The sequence below is a fragment of the Hylaeus volcanicus genome, chromosome 1 (genome assembly GCF_026283585.1).
Source record: "Hylaeus volcanicus isolate JK05 chromosome 1, UHH_iyHylVolc1.0_haploid, whole genome shotgun sequence".
NCBI classification, from domain to species: domain Eukaryota; kingdom Metazoa; phylum Arthropoda; class Insecta; order Hymenoptera; family Colletidae; genus Hylaeus; species Hylaeus volcanicus.
Window position 1 is genome coordinate 15,526,569 of NC_071976.1, and position 22,994 is coordinate 15,549,562.

Below are 22,994 nucleotides of genomic sequence, written 5' to 3' on the forward strand. Positions count from 1 at the left end.
GGGAAAATTATCCCTGATGTCTCTTCGGTTTCTCCCTCAACTCGCGACTCACGATGTGCGTTTGCATTATTTACCGATCACACGAACCACTTTCCAAAACGCCAAATTCGAATTTCGAACAGCCATCTTCGTTGCAAAGTTTCCATGTCAATCGCGCCGACTACTGAGCACTTAACAACAAGGAATTGGAAAGTTTCCAAGAAGCTCGATCCTGAAACGTTTCGTCGAAGTGTTTTCACATTACGTTCGGCTAATAAGATAACCGTTAGCGTGTTTCGAGTTTTGGGTAGAAGGAAGCGGGCAAGTTAGCAGGAAGACAGGGATGCCTCGCGACAAATAAGTCTTTACACGAGTTTCGAAGAGATATCGCTTGGACTGGTCGAACGGGACGACAGATAATGCCGCGAGAATTGAAAAGTAAACCAAGAAGCTCGCAATGATCGAGCTATCTAGTTTTCTAACTATCGATCAGAGTTGACGCGTCGCGTGCTATTCGCATGTATCTATGCCATGTGTACATATTCTCCTTCCGCGAGGTCTATAAAAGAAACAGCCTGCCTGGCGAGTATAAATAGTCCCATACGTCCATATTTAACGCGCAACGGGAACTACCTCTGACCTGATGTGATATTAAACGAGCTTGCTAGAAAAGAAGTACACTGGTTGTATAGACAGAGTCAGTCGTCGATGAGACAGCCTCGACACGTTTCCGATGCGGATGAATCGAGAGTTTGACGCAAGTTTCTGCCGCAAGTACAATCAATCGCGAGTATTATTAGCGGTAAGAGGGAAATCTGGGCTTTTTATAGGTTTGAAATAGCTATGCCGAGCGCCGTTTCAGGTAGCACGTTATAAATTTACCGGACGCTATGTGGCACATCTTGCGATGACAAAAATACACATTTCCTACCATCGTATCGAATTGCGCACACAGGGATTGACGGATAACCCCCCACCGTCAGTAATACGGTTTACCGAGCGTTATGACCAAATATGGAAAAGTATGGTACAGTACAAGATTTTTAAATACTTGGTAAGAATAAAAATAGCGGTTTAGTAAAGGCTGCAGGGTGCCAAGACGGACCGTCCTTGACTGCAAGGTATGACATAGGGATGAGAAGATGATACTCGATGGTATTACTGCTTAAATTGTGCATAAATTTGTTCTTCACGGGTCTCATCTTCTCACCCGTACGCAGTATGAAGTAAAGGATTCAGGCACGGTACGGAAAGATCCTTTTTTGACATTAAAATTTTAGAGATCTGAGTGCCCCAAGACGTTGCGAATAGCAAGCATACGTGTTAAGGTCGATTCAGACTATACGACACGGACCTTCACGTTCCGGCACCGACACGACAAAACATTAAAACACGCGTTTTAATGAAACTATTCACACTATTCCCGTTGACGGAACGTTCAGGTCGGTGTCTGTTAAGTGTGAATAGTTTCATTAAAACGCGTGTTTGAATTGTTTCGTCGTGTCGGTGCCGGTACGTGTCGTTGCCGGAACGTGTCGTATAGTCTGAATCGACCTTTACTCGTAACAACCAGATCGCTATCGGCTGGGTAAGGATCTATTTACCGATTACGAGGATGGTTATCGGAATGGAAGTGATGGTTACTAAGCAACATGTTTAGTTGGTGATTCTATCCACAGGTTATAAGTAGCAGGGCCATTCTACGTAGGGTTAGTACTCATCGGACCGATTACCTTTATTATTGTAGGATTTTCCAGTCTCAACTTCCAGCAACAATTATTCGTACATTCGTACATTTGTACATTCGTACACCGATCAATTTCCCAAAAAACTTTTGTGTGAAATTGTAGTTGATTAACTTCTTTTTTTGTAATCAATGATACTTTACATATTCTCGGAAGTCTTTAAGATAGATATAGTCCAAACAACATTACTAGTTAATATAATTTGTGAAATTAACAAAAAAAAATGCGAAAGTGGGTAAAAGTATAGAGGCAATAAGTATTTATATGATTCTTACGACGAACCATTTACAGTAGAGTTTGTAACGTAAACACATTAGTTTATTGCTCCGAATTAGAATTACGAATTAGAAAACATCAAATTTCCAGTAAAGTACTTTTAAACAGTTGTGCGAATATTTATTGCTTCAACATTTCTATCGATTAATTGTTTTTTTCTTGTTAATTTCGCAACTTACATAAATAGCTATTTTTGTTGTAATCTATCTATTTTAAACATTTCCGAGAATATGTAGAATATCATTGTTCATAAAAAACAAGTTAATAAATTACAATTTTACATAGTTTTTTTGGAAATTGATCGGTGTACGAATACTTTCTACACCCACTGTAAATATCCAATATCTCCAGTAAAGATATGGGTTTAAGACAGAATCCGCTATAGAACCCTTACCGATGGAGTCTCCGAATGAGTCAAAATTAACAATCTTCGTTTATCTTCGTTTGGATTGAAAACCAGTGACTAATTTTTGTATCTTACGTTGTTCGCCATATTTGTTCCATCGAATATTCTTGGAGTCGATGAAACGAATAAAGCGGCCCACGTGAGTCAGTCATCTTTGAACCAGCAACTACAACTGGACTCGCGACGCAACAACCTGTACACACCGTCCGTGGTCATCGGCGACCATCGGAGCGGTAGCTATGTAAATGTAACATCGTTGCGTGTGGCGCGTACGCGGCAAAAGTACGGAACGTACACGCACTCACGCACACGACCCCGTCCCATCCCCACGTGGACGTGAATGCACCGCTCATTACGGGATAATGGGTTATTTCGATCCTCCTCGAATTACCGAGTCGACAATGAGGGATTCGATTCGAAAAAGCCTCTGCTCCCGCTCTCCCTTCCTTTGGGCTGACAGAGCCGCGAGGCCTTTCAGGGTCCCAGCGAGCGGTGGATTGGAAGCGAGATGGCGTAAAAAAAAAAAAGAAAAAATATATAGAGAAAAGGAGGAGAAAATGAAAAGAGGAGGGAACGAGTAGACGGAGGAGCAACCAGCGAGAAGAGAAGAGGGGCGAGAAAGAAAGGCATGAGTTTTGGCCGGTGGCTCGAAAACCGAGGAGACAAATGAGGACGAGCAAGCGAGGATACGTCGTGGAAGGGACCGTAGAGGCAGTTCCTCTCGTTCGTGTTTGCTCCTTCTTCTCTTCGTCTCTCGTCCCTCCCTCGCTGGTCGTCGTCCCTTCATGGAACGTGCACCGCAGGACCTCAAGGTGCAATCTCCTCCACGGTTTCGCAGACGGAACGTGCACTTATACGCGGTTCACGCGCGTCTCTTTCTCTTTCTCAGCCAGCGAGAAACACGCGTGTGTCTCCGCTGGCGTGACGTCGCCGCCTCTTTTATTCGAGGCCTCGGAAATCATCGGCATTCGAACGGACTTTCTTCCGGGTGTGGTGACGCCGCGGAAATCGACATTGTCCCGATCCTTGTCTCGCGGTCTTTGACTCGTTCTTGCCCTGAGATGTCACGGCTGGAAACCGGGGAACAAAGGCCGGAGATAACGCGATAACGATCTGTCCGACCGACGTGGACCGTCCGTTTTTCCTCTCGACTGACTCGATATTCGACCGATTACTGCGGGTCCTCCCTCGATTTACACTGATCTGCGCTCCGCGACCGATTTGGAGGATCCTAGTTGCCCGAAGAATAGCGAGCCTTGAGCTTGCGCCATTATGTGAAAAATAGACGAATAAATCGACTCGAATAAATAGAATAAATAGAATAAATAGACTCGAAGCATGACATTTAAACTCCTAAATTCTATGGAACAACTTCAACGATGGTGACTTTCCAGGTAGTGGCGACGCATTTGTGCGGACTGTGTAAGGGAATTTAAAATGTTGTAACTGTAAAGTCATACATTTGGTTTAAACAATGTTTTTCCTATTTTTTTTATAAAGGGTATATTAAAGTTGAATGTGCGAAAAATGTGGAAATAAGTGTGAAAATAAGTTTGGATATTGTGTGGAACTTTTTTACTATCCATACATGTCCAAAGCACATTCCTCCCAATGTGTAAGTCTGATTGTTTACCAGTAGAGCCAAAGTGTGAGGTTAGTTTTAAATCGCGATAACTCCGCGACAAAAAATTGCATCTCGTTAGAACAAACCACATTAAAGATCAGACTTTAAACTTTAAATGAAGTGCTCGATCTTGAACTTGAAGAATTTTAAGCTTATACGATGAAGTTACTTTCGATTCATAGTATCATTGCAATGCTAGTACGATCACCCTCATTCTCGCTGTATACGTACAAATTTGAAAGAACTGGAGGACCTACTACTTCGCGATCAAATTTCCATCTAAATAATAACCCGAATACGTAATTTCATCGCTGTACTTGAAAGAAAGAAATTAATTTCCTGGCACCTGTTAAACCCAATAGGTATTCCGAAGTTAGTATCGAGCAGCGTTGAATCGCGATGCGAAGTGGCGTGGACGATGCCGCGGAGCATTGATGCCGAAAAGGAGCATTTTCATTCTCGCTCGTAACACTCCCTCAATTATGATCGATAATTGAGCCCCCGTAACCGAAGACGGACTGTAGCCAGGGCAGTTAAAATGCGTTAAAGTTCTCTGAAAACGAAAGGCGTTACGAGCCTCCTGGCAGAGACAAAAAATGAAGGCATCGATCATGAGCTAATTGAAGCAACGCGGGGATTCTTCGCGGGTTCCCGTGGGAATGAAATTATTCCTTCGCGCGCGCGCGCATAAGGCAGCGCTTCTCAACCTTTGTGCATTGCAACACACGGCAGAGACTAGAATTTATACGTTGCACTTCTTAAGATAGTGGAAGTAATCTTAATATTACACAGTTACAGTAATCTGTTTTTTATTAAAATGATCGATAAATCTTTGAGATAAAACTAAACAATTTATTCTGTCCAAGATTCACGCCACTCAAATGCTACTACTTTTGCGCAGTGAATAGAATTTAAGTTTTAAAGTGATAATTATTAGATAGACTTTCCAGAATGCACGTTAATTGTATACTTCCTCGGTAAATAAAGATAATTCTAACAAACTCAACCATATTTCGGTCCCACCTTTTCTAACCTTTTCAGGGATCTATAAAAATAAAATAATTCGTTAAACTAGAGGCAGAAGATCGAACGATAAAAAAAACAATAGAAAAAATTTAGTTGCTTATTTAAATTCATATACGATCTAATCTCAATTACAGTATTATAGAAAACTATATTGGCAACTTTTGTCGTCGTTACTGTTACCAATTTTCAATGATTGATTAATCGTTATCTACCAACAATTTATATAACCCATGTATGTTCTGGAAAGTCTAATAATAATTCATTAAAAATAACCGTTTTATACTTTTCGTGGTTAATTAAACGTTTGCATCCATAAATAGTTGGTAACAAATGATATAAGAATATTCTCTGCAGTATTCCCAAGTGATAAACTACTCTTTTGCAAATAGTCTTTTCATTAATTTATTAGAAATTTTTCACGGCACACCCACACTCGTCGTGGCACACCTGTTGGGAAGCACTGTCATAGAGAACACGCTTCTCGACGTCACACACTGTGCTCACACATTCTTGGACCCGCAATTATTTTAAGTGTATAGCGATATCTGACTAGCTATTAATGACGTTCCTTCGCAGATAGAATCGCGTGCTGACCACGGATAGCTCAGTGTACACACGTAGGCGCGAATTAATTGGCGTAATAATGATTATTGCCGGGTGGGTGCCATCTCTCCTCCTTCCCATCTAGAATCGAACGATACACTTTTTCCGACATCTGTAACGTCTGCCCACGCGTCTTATGCGCCACCACCTGCTGAGCTGTGGAAATTTTCATTGCGACTACGTTTGCCCCACGGCGCACAATATGTTATTTAACGAATTCAACTATAACTTGAATATTGAACTTATAGTACTTCGGTACAAAAACCATCGTAAAGTTTTCATTGTAATTTCAATAATAAAGAAGGGTGAATATTCGTACTTATACATGTAAAAATATGTATATAAATATAAATAAAAATATAACATATTTAAATGTACATATATTATACAAAAATATTCTTGTTTTTACTTTTTTTTTGGATTTAATTATAAATGGCTTATGTGATGTGTTTCTTTAAACAAACTAATAGAGTTTTTACAAAAAAAATAAAATATATCTTTGAAACGATGAATTTTGCCTAGGTCATTACAGTTGTAAAATATATAAAGAGAGGAACGAATTTTCAATTTTACCGTATCATTAATACTTATATCAGTATAATATTTATTACAACGTTAAATACATTTAACGAGTAATGTAGAAATAGTTGTTTATGATTCATTCATTATTTGATGATTTTATTTGGACGAAAATTTTCCCTATCCTGGACTGACAGGGGTGTGGGGTAGAAAATCCCCGGAAAAATGGTATGCGTGAGTAATGCGAAATATCGTTTATGCCGTGTCATCGTCGAAGGTTATCTGTCGCCGCACAATGCCCGATTATTCTATAATTCTGATGTACGACCGGCTCCCCCTCCGATTTATTTCCAACCGTTTTCCCCCATCTATGGTGATGTTGAGCAAATATTAATTTTCACGAGTCGGGAACATTGATTTCCCTTATGCGCGTTAGACGTGCTTGAAGTAGGGGTATCTAATGAAATTTTGGAAGCGTTTAAAGTTTCACGAGGTATCAAATTTTGGTAGTTATTGACAACATCTAGAAAATCGGACAAAGTGAATATATAACGAATAATTTTAGAGTTATTTCTCTGCATAGTCGCTAAACTATTAACATACGTGTATCATAGAATTAAAAGATGTTAATTTTCTGTACTCTTGTTGAGGATTTTCTGTAATCACAAATGGACACCGTCTATTCTTGTTTCTGTAGAATTTACGTTCTTCAACTAAGGGCTACTTTTGGGGCTACACTGTGTCGGTATTAATATGTTAACGACTCGCATGAGAGAGAGATCCATAGAAGATATGTAAAATGTAACGACAGTAACTAGGATATGCTATGTTATTCGCTTTTATATACGGAAGGAACAGTTGCGGTAACTATCGGAAACAACGAAGAATCTCACAACTAATCTTTTAAAATTCAGCCACATAATAACTATCGTGCCATACGCTATCAGTTTTTCATTTCCTACACGCCCCTATGCCTATTTCTACCAAAAATGCACCACGGAAACAATTAACCCCACCCCGGACGCAATTTCGTTTCCATTTTCGTATCCCTTTGGCTAACACGCATCGCGTCCATCTGCAGCGACCAAAACGAGCCTCCCGGAATTAGGCAGGGCATAAATTTCGTGCGGGTTGCGTGGAGGCCGCGCGCGTTTTATGGATTACGGTGTGTCGTGCACGGGGCCCTGCGAGAACACATAATCGCATGTAAGTCCTAACCGCAACGCTACTGGGGGCTTTGCTACCCCTGTAGGTGCCCCTCCCTTCGCCCCCCCCCCCGCCGAAACCGTAGGGTTTTTGTAACAGGAAACAGCTGCCCAGTGGAAGGACACTTTTCTGACGATTTCGTGGTCCTGTTCGTCTGGAGGGCGCCCGACGCGTCACTGGGACGTGCTTTCTCTACGCGTCTGAGGGTTTCCAGTTTCCAGGCGATCGTGCTATTGGTCCCTGGCTCCGTTCGCGTTTAATTAACCGTAACGCGGTCCTCGTAGCTCGTAACGCCCCCGACGTAAACTTTTTCTCCCCTGGCCGGTGGACTCGAGTAGGCTCCGTATTGTTGCCGTAGCAGGAAGCGGGAGGAGCAGCACCGGTTGCACGGGACACACCGAGTAATGATGTACACGCGGTGCTTACGCTAATAATGATCTTTTGTTTCGCGGCCTTCTTCGCGGATTTTTAACGAAGATATTAAATACTGATAACGCCCGGGATTTATTGCACGCTGCCCCGAGACGACGCCGACGGTCCCCGATAAACCTGCTGCGCTGTCTCGAGGAGAGGAACTTTTTCCTTGGGGTTTCCCGTCGAGCACCGCTAACGACGGAGAAAATTCAATACGGTGTGCGTGTGTGGGTCCGTTGATTAACTAAAAGTTACAGTAACTCGAGAAATGAAAAAAGACTCAAGCGTCTTCCTTAAAGTTCAATTAATAAAGAATGGTTGTTCTGTATAACGATTCCTTGGACCGTTACATAAATCAGATATAGATGAAATTATGAAATAAAGTATTTCGGTTAATTCTCTTAATTTGATTTCCCTGAAAACCTAAGAAAAATAACATGGAAATAAATATTTTATAGGAAAGAGAAACTCACGTTTATTCGTTGTAGATGTGGAGGAAATTTAAGGAAAATATTTCATGTCCTCTAAATAAATAACTCCCCTAAATACTATAACTTTTGGTTATGACGAGACTGCGGATCTTTATGCAAAATAAAATCTTCGCGAACGTGTCTAGAAAAATTGAACCTAAATAGGAATTTCTTTTATTCTGCAAATATTGTAACATGAACTTTACTTTCAATCTTTTTTATATTCTTGCATATTGTTCGCATTTTGTAGGTTCTTGTACATTCAAATTTCCTATAAATGCATAAAGATCCGCAGTCTAGTTATGACTTACAAAAGGATGATCGCAAGTTTTTATAACAAGACTGTGAATGAAATTCCAGAGAGTTCGCTTGTTACTCGCAATTTAAAACCTAGAATGAGAATTTCGTCCATCTCTGAATAGAAGACGTTACTCGAACGTTGCGCACGTACACACGCCGCTTAGACGAGACGCTTCTTCGCGAATCGTTTTCGTGGTTTTACTATCTGGGCTTTATTGCCTAATTAAATGCAATGATTTCCCGCGCAGAGGCGGGCGCGTATAAAGCGACGGGTCCCTGGTTGGAAAGTAAATCACGCAAAAGCGGGAGTACTTATAGGTACGTAAATCAGTCGGAGTCGCTTTTCTAGCCGCTGTCTTCGCCGCGTTTTCGCGTTTTTTCGCCTCCCATCGCAGGTTTTGCGTGCGTTTCTGCGAGCAGCTCTCTTTGATCCAACGAATCCTATGGAACGCGAAACATGTGGTAACAGGAAGAAGGCGTCCCGCAAGTTCATGGAGATATTTACGCGCTGTCCGCGCACTCGTAAACGTCGCCGCGGTGTCTCGCATCTCGTTTTTCTCGCGTGGACACCGTTGACGCGATTCCACCACACGGCCCGTTAGCCTTTAATGATGAATAATTAATTTGCGGCTCGTTAAGAGACGCCCCGACGTCCGTCGGTCTACGCAACCGGGATTTCATGCGATTCATAACTTTCTCGGTTCTGAATTCTTTTCCTTGTATAAGAATAAATATTCTGCGGAAGCTTTGCGGTTCGTTTGGAATTCGATACATGTAATAGTATTATGAAAATGATTATATATACGTGAATTTTAGTAATTGAATCAAGTAAAAGTCAATAACTGAAGTAAGCAAATTTAACTACAAATGATATGGAAATAATGTAGAGAAATGTAGTCGAAATTAGATCGCTTTGTATATTTTTTTGTATTCGATAATTACAGAAGTGTATATTGATAATGTAGAATATTTATTGATTGTTTTGTTGCGTAAAAGTTCATCTACACGTACACTAACTCACTTCGGATTATGAATGAGAGTACTATTAATTGAATTATTACTAATGTATAAAATATATAAATGAAATATATCTAAAACATGAAACAGAGATGATATCGGCCTCTTAAATAGTTTATCTTTAACGACAAGGTTCCTTTCTCCCGGAAGAAAGACATTTGCATCATTAGGAACGCCGACTACCGAGTCACGCGAGTCAAAACGTGTACCTATGATCAACGCAAGTGTCAATTAGTCGTTCGATAAACCCTTCTCGATGGTATAATTTTCTCCGTTCATAATGTATTTAAGTTTGCCCAGCAATTGACTACAACTGTTTATGTACCTTTAGCGTAATTATTACTAGAATGTGGCTATTGATAATTACTTTATTTCGGTTATTATTTTACTTTCTCAGTTCTGAAAATAAAAAAAATTAGTAATAAACAAGGTTTAAGGTGTCAACCCATCAAGAGAAAAGACAATAATGTTCTATTCGTTTAATGTAGGGTTGTTGCTGTTTTTTTGGTTGTAGCCACTAATGGATTTTCGATACTAGTGTAAATCAATTTAAGAATTTATTCTAATTTTAGGAAATTAACTTCAGGTTAATTGGTCGTTTAAGCTTGTTTCTTTGATGGTTTTACACCTTAAACATAGTTTATTATGAATTTTTAAATTTTTGACATTTACACCAAAAAATAAAACCTCACTATTCGAAAGCAAGTGGAATTCTTAATTCAAATATACTTCCGAAGAGGATCGAAGTTATACGATCAAAAGGTCGAAACAATATTGATCGATTCTTGATATATTGATTGGTTCTTGATTCTTTATATTTTCAAGCGGAGACAGTTTCAGGAAAAAGAATTAATTACATTTCATGTTCAACAACGATTACATAAGAAATATGTACAAATCTTCCGTAAACATTCAACTTTTGAGGTCAAGCACTGTGTGTAGATACTAATAATGAAAATATCAAAACTTTAGGTAGATGTAAATAAAGAAATTACTAGACTTTTTCCACATTCCAAATCACGGTTACGGTTTTCATGTGATATCTCGCTCTTCACGTTACGTCGGCGTCGTGACAGAAGTTTTTTTTTGTTTTCACATGATTCGACACGGTAGCAGACTAGGTACTGACCAACGATTATTTCCATGAATCGGGTAGCGAATTCTCAATCTTCGGATACTCAAGGTACTAGTTTCCTCGAGGAAACCACTGGTCTGTGGCTGCTGCAGATCGATGTTGCCTTAATACTCGGAGCTATAAAGCGCCACGAAACAGAGTTACCGAGAAGATACATAATAGGAATCTCCGGTGGTTTTCAAAAACGAGTTTTGTCGGCATGTACACCAGCAATTTAATAACGGTACCGAGGCCGTGTTAAAGTGTAACGGTTTACGAAATCTAGATCAACGGAAATTAAGACTTTCGGTGTGGTTTAATTTCAGACCACGTATCATTAACACTCGACTTGCTAAAACCATCATTTTACCGCATTTAGTAATTTATTCGCGTGTGCTTTTGATAGCGTATTATGTATTCGATAAAAAGTAAAATTTCAATCATGAAATGAAATAATATTTTACATTAAACGAATAAAGACTTATCCGTATAGTTTTTCAATAGAACATGTGTTGAAAATTTACATTCTTCGTCTATCTCATTAAACGAACTGAAAGTATTATTTACTATACATTTACTATATTGAACAGTAATGTTTATGCCGACTACTTGCGTTTTTAATTTAGTTTCTGAATTAACAGATGTCAAAATCGACTTTATTTTTTATCTGTTATTCGAACATAATTTTGTCCATCGCTGATCCAAGGTTGTATGTACGGTATCGAGAACTCTGTCAAAACGTGTCCACTGTTTGCTGCACCCACAACTTGTCATTCGTTAAGTTTACTCATGCTTGCTAGTGTACGTGACTCGCTGCGCGGAATAATTGGGTTCACGTTAAAATAACAGTTGCAAAGGTTTCACGACGCTGGCTTTCCAACTTCCCAGAAGGTAGCTCGTAAAACGCCGACTAGTTCTCATTGGCCGCTGTTTTTCGACACGTGACGAAATATTACACCAGGAAAGAATAACGAGCGAACGAACGTCCCATGTAGCTACTCAAAAGTATGTTTTTTGTAGGAACGTATTCTCCCAGAAAAAGTAACAAATTTTTTTTCCTGTCGAACGTCCATCGAACCGACTGATGCGTAACTTTCACGCTATGGACGGTAATCCGTACAATAATTCTGCGTTCGACGTGTACGTACGTTGTTAAATATACGCGTATTTGGACGAAACTGCAAGAAATGAAAAAATCTTTTTGCCGAAACGAAATGAATGTCAAAGCAATTAATGCGCAAAATCTAGCAAGTTAAGAAAAAAATTCAGAATGTATGAGTAGAATAGAGCTATATCTATCGTGATTATAAAATTGACATCTGACGATACAATAACATTTTTAAAAAATGTAAGTCCTAGTCTACACATTTTAGGGTAATGTATTCTTTTCATTTTCGACGGTATTTAGGTAGGTAAATACTTTTACGATTAAGATTTTAGTGAAGATAAATACGAAATCAGAGACCAGTTGTGAAAATGAAAGTTTAAATACTACTATTCTATTTGTTGCATCTTCGTTAAGGCCAAATATAAGACAGCTTGAACATGAGAATCATTGTCAGATTTCACACACTTTTATAATAATTCTCATTGATGCTTGGTATAACATTACTATTTGATTATCACGTTTATACCACGAGAATCTTTGGCCATTCTCAATCATAAAATGTTTAATATCGTTGGAATATTGTATTATTAAACTAAATATTTTCTTACATTTAAAGGCCACGAGAAAATCTAACAGTCGAAATATTTGGTAAAGATGAAATAAAAACTTGGAACGCCATTGCTTTTCTAATAATATATGTATATCTTGAATAAATTTGACACTATTTTAAATTATAATACATTATTCAGACCTACAGAGAATATTACTTAATTTTATTTCCCCTATTAGCAACAACAGTTGGTCCTCGCTGGTCGAAAGCATCGCGAAACATATTTTACCATGGAAACTCGTTTCATAAATATCTCAGTCGATACGAACACGCGTAATCATCTTTGAAATATCGATAATATCAGCACTGTTATCGTGAAATATTAGAAATAATTTAACACTTTGTCAGCACGTCCTATTCGAGCAAGAATTAACGACGCCGACTGGTTAAAAATACGATAGGGCGTGTTACGCGTGCGCGAAAACAAGTAGAATATGAAACGCACGATAACGTGAGTGTACCGATAACTAAATAGAAATATGTATACTTATTGCATGGACCGTTCCATGCCTTCCTGAACCCGATAGAATCGTCTAGCCGTGGTCGAGAGAGTTCAATAATCTGCCGCGGCAGATCTCCTGTCAGGCATCGAAGTCTCCAGCGGCGCTACAGTTTCTGACGCTGCGACTGCGCTTTCTCCGTCGTTATTTCGCGTAAAAGCATGGCTATTCCTCAAAATCAACATTTTACGAGTTACCTCGCGAAATGACTAATCAATTGTGCATCTTTGGTCGAACCCTAAACTTTGAAATTAGCGACAGCTCTGTATAGATAAACTTACAAATGATTTATTACTCTACCCTAGTACAATTTCTTGATTTCGAGTACGCATAGGTATTTGTAGGTATCGATTTTGGCATATGACTTAAAAGAACGTTAAGTTTCCAAGACATAGTGCACCCTCGTATCGCTTTCAACATCTTACTTCGCAATAAACATATTTCGGACTATCTTTTTCTTTTGCGTTTTTTATAGAAATAGAAATTAACAAAACGAGTTAAGACCAACGACTTTCTTTTCTTTCAAAGATATACAATATTTTTCATGACTCTTACATCACTTCAGTCTGTACGACACGTCCAAGTAACCAAAGCAATCGTTTTTAATACATTTCGCCGTGTAAAAAGACTCTCCCCGTTGAAAACACAACGAGGCAGTAAACGTCAGTAACCGCTTTTTAGCTCGGGAGAACAATACGCCTTCCGCGTATGTATGTATGCACTCCATGGAAACAGATTTACGATAATCAAAGAGCCACTGGTTTTCATGCTTTGCTCATGACTTTCCTCGTTTTTCTCTCTCTGTCTTGTTCACTCAATTTTTTCCATTTTTCTTATGCCCCTTTCATAAAGCGAATTGCGATTTCCCAATAAGCAGGCAAGATTTACAGTCTCCGAGAGCATGGGTTCTCGTACTCGGTCTTTTCTTTCAGTTTCGCCTTTTTTTGTTCGCTATACGCGTTACTTCCTTTTCGACTTTTTTCTGCACGGGACGTGTTTTTTACTGCTCTCCGTACGTCCCACGAAGAAGACAGTCTGACAACGTCCTTCTCCTTCGCGAAATGGATTCTCACACATACGTGGCACGCACACGCCGAACCTGGCCACCTCGTCCTGCTGATAAGTAATGCATGCGCGACTTCAAACTGATCGTCAAAGTCAGCCGGACGTCGGCGTCGGGACCTTATACGAGAGGAGAATAGGGTGCCGGATTTCGTTGTGCGCGATCCACGCACGCATACATTCGGACAGGGGAACCTGAATATAACGTGCCATCGTTTCAGACAGTCTATCATGTACGGCAACAAATTATGGAACTTTTTACCAATATTTAAGATCTCTTCGCGTTTTTAAATTTCACTTTATATGTGTGCCTTAATTTAATGAGTTATTTCAGAACGTTTATAATGAAAGTATTAAACGGTTATTTCAGAACTTTTAATAGAAAAAAAATGTCTTAAAGTGAATAAAAAACTTCACATTTATAGCGAGTTGTGCATATTAGTTTAATTCGACAATACAGTAACATATTAACAGATTATAACTTTCAAGACCGTATAAATTTGTTCTCATGTCAAAATGAGTTCGATGTGCTCGTTTTGAAGTATTTATATTTGACACTCTCGCAATTTTTGTAGATTCGCCTGGTATTTCGGAAGAATTTCACGTTTTACTAGCGATCCTTGTCGAATCGAATTAGTCAGAGGATACCGTGAGCGATTATCGAGAAAATGATGGACAAGTTTCAAACGATGGAGAAAATTATACGCCAAGCAGGTTTTTCACGCTCGAAAAAGGGTATAAGGGCGATTAAAACGTTGACGCGAGTCGCGACGTTGTAACATAGATTGACACGTCCATCGGGCGATGGTAAAAAGTATCGCGTACTACGCAAATTGCTACGTAACGAGCAAAAGAAATTGCTCGACTAACAAGCCACATATAAGGATGCCGCTTCTTTGCAAAAGAAAGAAGTGATGTTGCGAGATATTCGTAGCTCGAGCTCAGAGAGAACTGTTACACGATTCACGGTGATTTCAACGTCTAATCTAATACATTCGGCCTTATTCCAAGGTAGGAGTGTCTCTAGTTGTTCGATGTTATCGAATAACTTTTACAAGGTGTACACACAAGGCGAGCATGTTAAAGTTTATATTAATGTATTTTACTTACAATTAGCCGTAAAGACCATTCTTCAACTGTACGAAAATAAACTTATTCATTTCAGTGGCTCGTTTAGCATTTCATACACAAAAAAAAAATCCGAATACACGACGTCAAATATCAAATATAACGTATAAATTTGTATCTAAACTCACTAATGTCTCTTCAGGTAAAATAAACGTCTGCAAATTATATGTACAACTGTCAAAACAATGTTAACAAGTATAAGGGAAAAACTGTCTAAATATTAACATAAATCGTAAAAGTAAACATACACGACATTTTCGTGTCGAATACAATATATTAAAAGTATGTAACCAAAAATGTATGGAAGTCTATCATACGTTTATAATAATCTCAAGAACTGAAGTAAAGGGGAGCATGCATAATGTATCAAGAGAAACCTTACACGATCATAAATTACATTTGATTGGCATTCACGTCCGAATCTCGGCGATTTCAACGCGAAGTTCAACCGACTCGGTTTTATACTCGAACTTCAGGTGTCGTGACAAGTGTAACTTTTTGCTACCAATTCGTACGTGAATCCAGTGACTCGAAAGAGCAGAAAAATGCCGTGACAAATTAGATTAACCACATAATGCGGATTTAATTGGCGGTGTGGTGAATCGAGTCTGCCGCGCTTCGGTTTGCCATGCGCCAGCGATTTCGTTCGCTGTCTGGGCAGGAAGCAACGAGATCACTTATAGATTTTTTTCCGTGATAAAGTAACGAGCCTTGTTACGCGTGCAGATTTACACGTATCGCGCGAAACGATGGCGTTGCTGACGAAACTCGCGTCGCGTGAAATTTTTTAAGCCAACGTTCACGAACATTTAACACTTGTTTGCACGAAAACTTCACACACTTTCACAGTTCTATAATTACATTATTTTAATTATTTGGATTATACAAGTAATGATACACTAAAATGAGATACTAACTACCGTTAGATGTTTAAATAATGCTTAGGGTTTTTTTTTTTTTAATGAAATTATTCATCCTCGATTCACAGAATGTAAACTTTCCTACATTGTTCCTAGTTTCGAGTATTATGATCTTAATAATGTTCCGAAGAGAAGTAAACATCTGATACGACGAAACGTCAGTAGCCTTATAAAGTATGTTTGTATGGTTACTCTAGTGTCCAAATAACATTACATATTCTTAACAAGAAGTTTTATCGCTACTCGATGTTCTATTCTTCCCAAATTATTTTGATTGATATCTTGTCCTTCGTCAACATTATTCTTGCAACATTTTTTATGAGTTTATTATATTTTACTTTTTACAATTTACCAATTTATTCTATACTTTTCTAGATTAGCAAATAAGATTTTGTTTATATTCGGAAATATAAGAATTTATTCGTTCTATTACCAACCAATCTTCTTATCGCGTATTTTAATTTGCGTCTATATTATCAAATCGTTTTGAAGTATTTCTAGTTGCCCAAAGAGAGTACACTAACTATCCCTATACTCTTCGTACACTATCTCTTACACTGACTTAAGGACAAAAGCGAATAATGCCCAGGAAGAATCCCTCCATAGTCATACTTCTGAACGCGAACTATGTAATAACTTCTTGTTTCCATATTTGCTCTTTGCGATCGTAGATATTTACTTTCTTGGCATTCACCAACACTTTTCCCACTTTTTCGTCATTTAATAAACAAGTATATACCAGTTGGAATTCTAACGACATTGGTCTCATTAACGGAGGAAGACAAGGCGACTGATACACGCGAAGAACGTTGCAACCAGTTAGACGAACTTGAACATATCCGACAGGAAATTGATCGTTCGTATCTTGCGAGCAATTTCCCGTACCACCGACCGCTGGAAGTAGCCGTTTCTTCCCTTTTATCGTCGACGATTTGGACGGCGGCGACGAAACGATCTCGGCATTCGCGAGAGTATTATAGCGAGCGCGACGTCGCGATGCACCCTGTAATTTTGGCAGACGCGATACCGCGGGGCGACGCGATAAAAGCTCCGCCGAATATGGACGGAGGCGGACCGTTACTCAAAAGCGACGACGCCGTGAGAAATCGATTCCCCGGGCGACGACTTCAAAACGCTTTGGCACATGGGCAAACCTTTATTTTGGTAATACATGTCTAATAGAAACATTGGCTAGCCATTTATCTGCTACGTCTACCCAACCGAACAGTTGTTTGTGTAAGCTCTCAGTTGTTTAACTTGAAAAATACCAATTCACATTGTTTCACTTTCAATTTACACAATTTTGTGATTGTTTTAGCGAAAACTAAGTTTCACTAGAATTTGATTAAACAGATAAGCTTTATATAGATGAATTAATTTCGAAAAAACAACTGTTTCTAAAGCAATAGGTTTACTATTTGAAGAGCGATGTCAAACGTGATTGACAATTTCTTTTCTTTGCTACATACAGCCGATAAACGGTTGTGTCCGAAAGAAGTTGTAGGTAATTTAGCCACTGGGAGCAAGAACTAACACTTGCGGCGATTCGTATTAGATTTGAGAATACTAAGAGATTCTATTATTATCGATACAGATTTCTAACAAAAGTAATAATTGCTTCTCTTTATGAACAAATAACACATTTACTGCACTTTTGATATAATTTTTTACCGGTGTCGAGAAGTAAACAAAATAAAATCAATTTTTACCTATCAAAATGAAGTTATATTTGTAAAAATCCACTTTCGGCGAAATGATCACTGATTTTGCACAAAAACAAGCTAAATGTAACGCTGGATCCAAAAACGTTACATTTAACACTGGACACTAGATCCTATCCACAGAATCTTAAACAATCAATCTTTCGATCCAACGTTTCATTCTATTAGGTTGTCCCGAAAGTTTCTTTCGCGAGTTGCACTCAATTATTTTATGTGGTCGTGTTTATATAAATAGACAATCTAATTTCATAGATGTTCATGTTGTAACAGTAACAGTAATGGAGCAAAATGAATCGTGCACAATTCAGTAATGTAACATAAAACATAAAATATTGTGCATGTATTACTTATTAATAAAGCAAAAGAAACTTTTGGGACAACCTAATACTGATTTTTATCGAACAAGTAACGAAATTTTTGTTCGAATGGAACTTCCGCCTAATCTTCTGGTTTGACACACGTGCTAACGATCCAGCGTCGGGCTCGACGTCGCCGAACGGTAGACGAAAATCACAGGTCGCGGCGCGCCGGCCACGTGGCGTCGGTTTTCCCACCCGCTGCCAGGAAAATCGTCGATCGAGAGTGGAAAAAAGGAAGCAATAAAACTCGCGACACTTACATGGAGTTGGTGGTGTTCCAGTACATGCTGATCGTCTTCGCGCAGTTGCTCACAGTAGAGAGTAGAACCGTTTGCAGGCAGACGAGGAACACCAAAGTCACAAAGGACGAGGAAACCATCGTAACAACGTGGACAACGGACCAAAACCACCGTCACCACGCTCACCGAGACTCAATAACAAACAACAACGACGACAACAATAACAAAAAGAACAACAACAATCGCACTTTTGTTGTCGTCGTCCACAACCACGTTCCACCACGGTTGCACGGACACCACATCCACACTTCACTTTCCTCGATTATAACGGTTCTCCTACTCGCGTTGTTTTTCTACTTCTCGCGAGTCGAGCACCGTGTTGTATCCTTTCCTTCCTCGCCAAAGGGTGTTTATCCTCGAAGCATTTCCAGGAACGCCGAGCGTTGTATCCAAACTGGCCGAGTCTTCGAGCGAAGGGTCGTGCACAGTGTGTTCACGAATCGCGGAATTCACTGATGGAATTTCTCGCGATCGGCGCGCGATTAGAACCAATCGAGTCGTTCCGGTGTTCGGCTGGTTGCAACGGTGTCCAGCGAGGTACGCGTTCCATGGGTCCACCCCGTGTTTCTCTCACCTGGAGCGAGCCTTGTCAGCCCTCTCATTGGTCCAAAGTTGCCGTAATCCAATCCAAACGACGAGCCGTCGACGAAAGAAGCTTCCTAGACGGTCCGGTAGACTCGCGACGCATCGGAGAGATGATGCTCCGTAGGTTCCGTGATCGACGCTCCGGCACTCCGATTCAGGGTCAAGAAAGTTATCCGACGGTATCACGCGAACCACCAACCGACCGTAAACTCGCCGATCATCTCACGAAAGATCGTCACGGCGAATCGACGCGAAACCCAGAAACGATAAACTCACTCCAACGTTTTTCACTAACGATCTTCAAAAAATATTTAAACAAAAAAAAAAAGCACGTCGTGTGTGCGCATCAGATCAGGTATCCAGGTGAACACCCGAGAGCACGAAGAACATGAAAAATCCAGGAGGAAAAAATCCTTCGCACAGGGATCCCACGTAGAGCACAAGAAACGTAGCACGTATCCTTCTCGCCTGAAGCACACCCCCGGTATTACTTTCTCACGCACTTGCGATTCGCACGGGTCGCGTAGCCAACCGGAGCGACGCTCTTCGCGTGAAAACGGAGCACGGAATTAATCGGTGGATGTTTTAGAATGATCTGAAAATGATCAGAAAAACGCTCGTTGCACCCGTCCCGACGGAGCGTGTCGGCGCGCGTTGTTCCGTAGACGAGCGTAAGCGGATAGATCGTGCGGGAGCTACGTCGAGACGAGTCCCATGAACGCAGAATGAACAGAACCTCCTTCCTAGTCGGTGTCGCGGACGCGTCTGTCGGCCGAGCGCGCTGTCGCGGCTGTTCGTCTCGCGTCGGCAGTCTCGAGCGTCGAACGGGGGTGGCGGGGAATGCCGAGCGGTGCCGAGAACTCACGAACTACGAGGACCCTCGTTCCCTCCGCGGCGCTGGCCGACGTGTCTCGGTGCGCTCGCCGACTACGCGGTATTACGCCGCCTGCTCGCGAGACGCGAGTTTCCGAGTGGATCTCCCTTAGCCCGTGTTCTCTCCCGTCGGAGGATCGAGGCCTGCTTGAGAGTGTGCCGATACGAGACAAGTGCCACCACCGAGATCGTGTCTTTTCCCCGTGGAATTGTCGCGCCGCGAATATACCTCCGACGTCCCTTTTCCCAGTCGCTGGAACGTGCAGTTTTCGTTACGTTGAGAGTTTTATTTCTGAGTCAACGGAGAATAGGAAATTTTTGTACCAGTGATTCGACGAGTTTAGTTCGCGGGGAATCATCGGGTGTGCGACGTAGAACAGGGGACGGTACATTTTTCTTTAAGTTTTGGATAGTGAATATTTTAGGATTCTCGAATCTAGTGGCAGAGTCGAAGATTGTATAAATCAGTGGTACGCGAGCTTTTTCATTAGCGAAACTAACGTTATATTTTTCGATTCAGAACGCGAGTAGAAAATATATATTTACGGTACTTTATTAAAATTACAAAAGTGCATTCGGTATTATGTCTCCTATCGACTGTGCGAGGTTGCAATGGCAATGCCGACGTTTGATCTTGAAGAAAAGTTCTTTAGCTTCGATGAAGTTTTACAAGTTACATAACTTTATCGAGATTTTGATGGTTCTTCAACTTCGTTATCGAGAAATCATGTCTGCGAATACAAGTGCTGTCGAATATATAATATTTGTGAAAAAGTGTATTATTTCACATATTTGGATACGAATTGAGAGTTATATTTACGTGAAATGTTACGATTTTCCTTGATCCAAATTGTAAATGGTGCCAATTGAAACTTAAGACATTTTTAAATCAACTTCATTCGCTTCTGTCTAAACTAAAACTTCTGTTTGTCGGGAATTGTTAATGCATTGTAATTAATATGTTTGCTCTTAGAATTTCGTTTGATATGTGATACGTGTGGTTTCCTCTTTTTTTGATAAATTAAGCTAGAATACTTTTGTCGTCTTTATTAACATGTTTCGATCAGACTACATAACACTCTTTACTTATATGTGTACAAATATAAACCTTAAATTTTAAAACAGAAGCACAATTGTGTGAACGTAGTAACACAAGAAAAAGTGGGAAGGGAAGAAATTAATTTGTAGACAAAAAATTAACTATATGTAGAAAGAAGCAAATTACATAATAAGTTACAAAAGGATCGGATAATTTCTGAAACACGAAATTGTTTTGTATGTTTTGTAAGTTTTCAAAATGAATACATCGCGTAACACATGGTATTTATTTTTTTAAATAATTCATCTCTCTAAAAAAAACCCATTTGACAGTGGTTGTTATATAAATCCACTTTCCATCTGTATAAAACATTTAGTTAAGCGCTAATAAACTCGTGGTATGATTTTGCTCCAAAAACCTAATTTGGATTCTGAAGGAATATAGACATTATTCGAAAGAAACTAATTTTGCATCGAATTTCAAAGCGTCATATTTGTCGATTGTTAGATTTTGACTACGTGTCATTTAATTTTTATATTTTGTTCATTTTTTTTATAGTGGCACTAATCCAAATATGCAGATTTTTCCAAATGGAATCGCGCGTAGAAAACATTGTTCGACGATCTACGATCACAGATATTATAGATAGAGAATAATTTGTATAGTTCGATAAACATCGTTTATCTTATCCAAGAGCGACGGCAGCCGTAAATTTCAGCTGAGTTTGGATTTCTTTTTGTTTTTTTATTCTTTTGGAGTAATTTTCGCGAGGGAATTATATATCAATGGGAACTTTATTCATTGGGCGTTAATTTGGCCGTGGAAAGTTTCCAAAGTCGATTGAATACGATTAAAAAGAACTCGTATAACTATCCAGCCTGGATAAGATACGTAATTTCTTAGTTAAATATCTCAGTTATCGTTCAATGCACTCTCCGTTTAATACCGCGTTTTAAATATTTACGATTCCCTTGACATCGCCTGTGAGTGAAACGAATCAAAAGTTGCGAAATTGATCGATTGTTTTTGATCCTCCATTAACCGTTTTAGTGCCTACGAGTTTGAAGAGTAGACTGGGTTTTACTTACTCTCGAAGAAAATTTTATTTTGTTCTATTTTGTAAACAAATAATAGCAATTGAGAACCGTGTCACGAGTGACTTAAATTAAGGAATTTTTATTTCACGTTAAATGATAGAAGTGTTGTATTGTTTGCTTCGTATATTCTAGTAATTTGATCACCTGAATGTTGTGGTCAAACTGTAGTTGTACGTGAAACATTTCATTTATCTCGATATTTTGGTCGATTGTTTAATCCTTTTCAAGAGAAGTATAAATCCTTGTTAAAAAGAATCATATTTCAAAAGAAAATTGATATGATCCTCAATCATATTATAATAATAAATAATATAGATACAAAACTATGAAAATATCAATAATCAAAATTTAAAATTCATAAAAAACCTAAAAATAAAAATTTAGTTTTAGTTTCAAGATTTCATTATCAATAATTTCGTAGGTAATTAATGTATTTCATTGATATTGACGAGAAATGTACCTACTGTCGTTCGAACATAATTTGAATTTAGCTTCATAGATAAGTTTCAGTTTTTAAGGTTGTTCCATAATTTCACACGTTATATTCTCGTGAATTAAAAATAGTTTATTTGCAGAAATTCCGCTTTCTGTTTAAAATATTATTTTACTTCAATTGTACAACGCCAAATACCTAAAATAGAATTTGTAATATTTTTCTCTAATCTTCGCTTAACTCTAAACGCGACGACGATCGAATTAAATGACAAAACCGCGATACGGTGGTCCCCTGTTTTCATTTAATCAAGACGTTTCACGCATTGCCAGCGTCGCAAAAGACAGTTTGACACTCATTAACAAAAGCAAACGGGCGGCGTGATAAATGGTTCCGTGACCACGGACCCGCTGAAATTGCGAAACTCGCGTGGAATTTAATTTTCAGAGTGCGAACACCGGCCCCGTGGAACATTGTTTCCATCGAGTTGGAGCACACTGATTACACAACCGCCCCTTAAGCCTCATTACTGTCGCTGAAAATTTCCATACGGCTCATGGC

The 22,994-nt window shown here is 39.3% G+C and overlaps 1 protein-coding gene across 1 annotated transcript in view; it reads right to left on the minus strand.

The window, feature by feature from the left end:
- Positions 1-22,142, minus strand: part of LOC128882041 (ephrin-B2-like) — a 110,108-nt gene extending 87,966 nt beyond the window's left edge. Inside the window, exon 1 of the mRNA XM_054133614.1 lies at positions 18,368-22,142. Coding sequence (XP_053989589.1) covers positions 18,368-18,486 — 119 coding nt within the window. The 5' untranslated portion in view covers positions 18,487-22,142. The remainder of the gene's footprint in view (positions 1-18,367) is intronic.
- Positions 22,143-22,994: the final 852 nt, after the last annotated feature.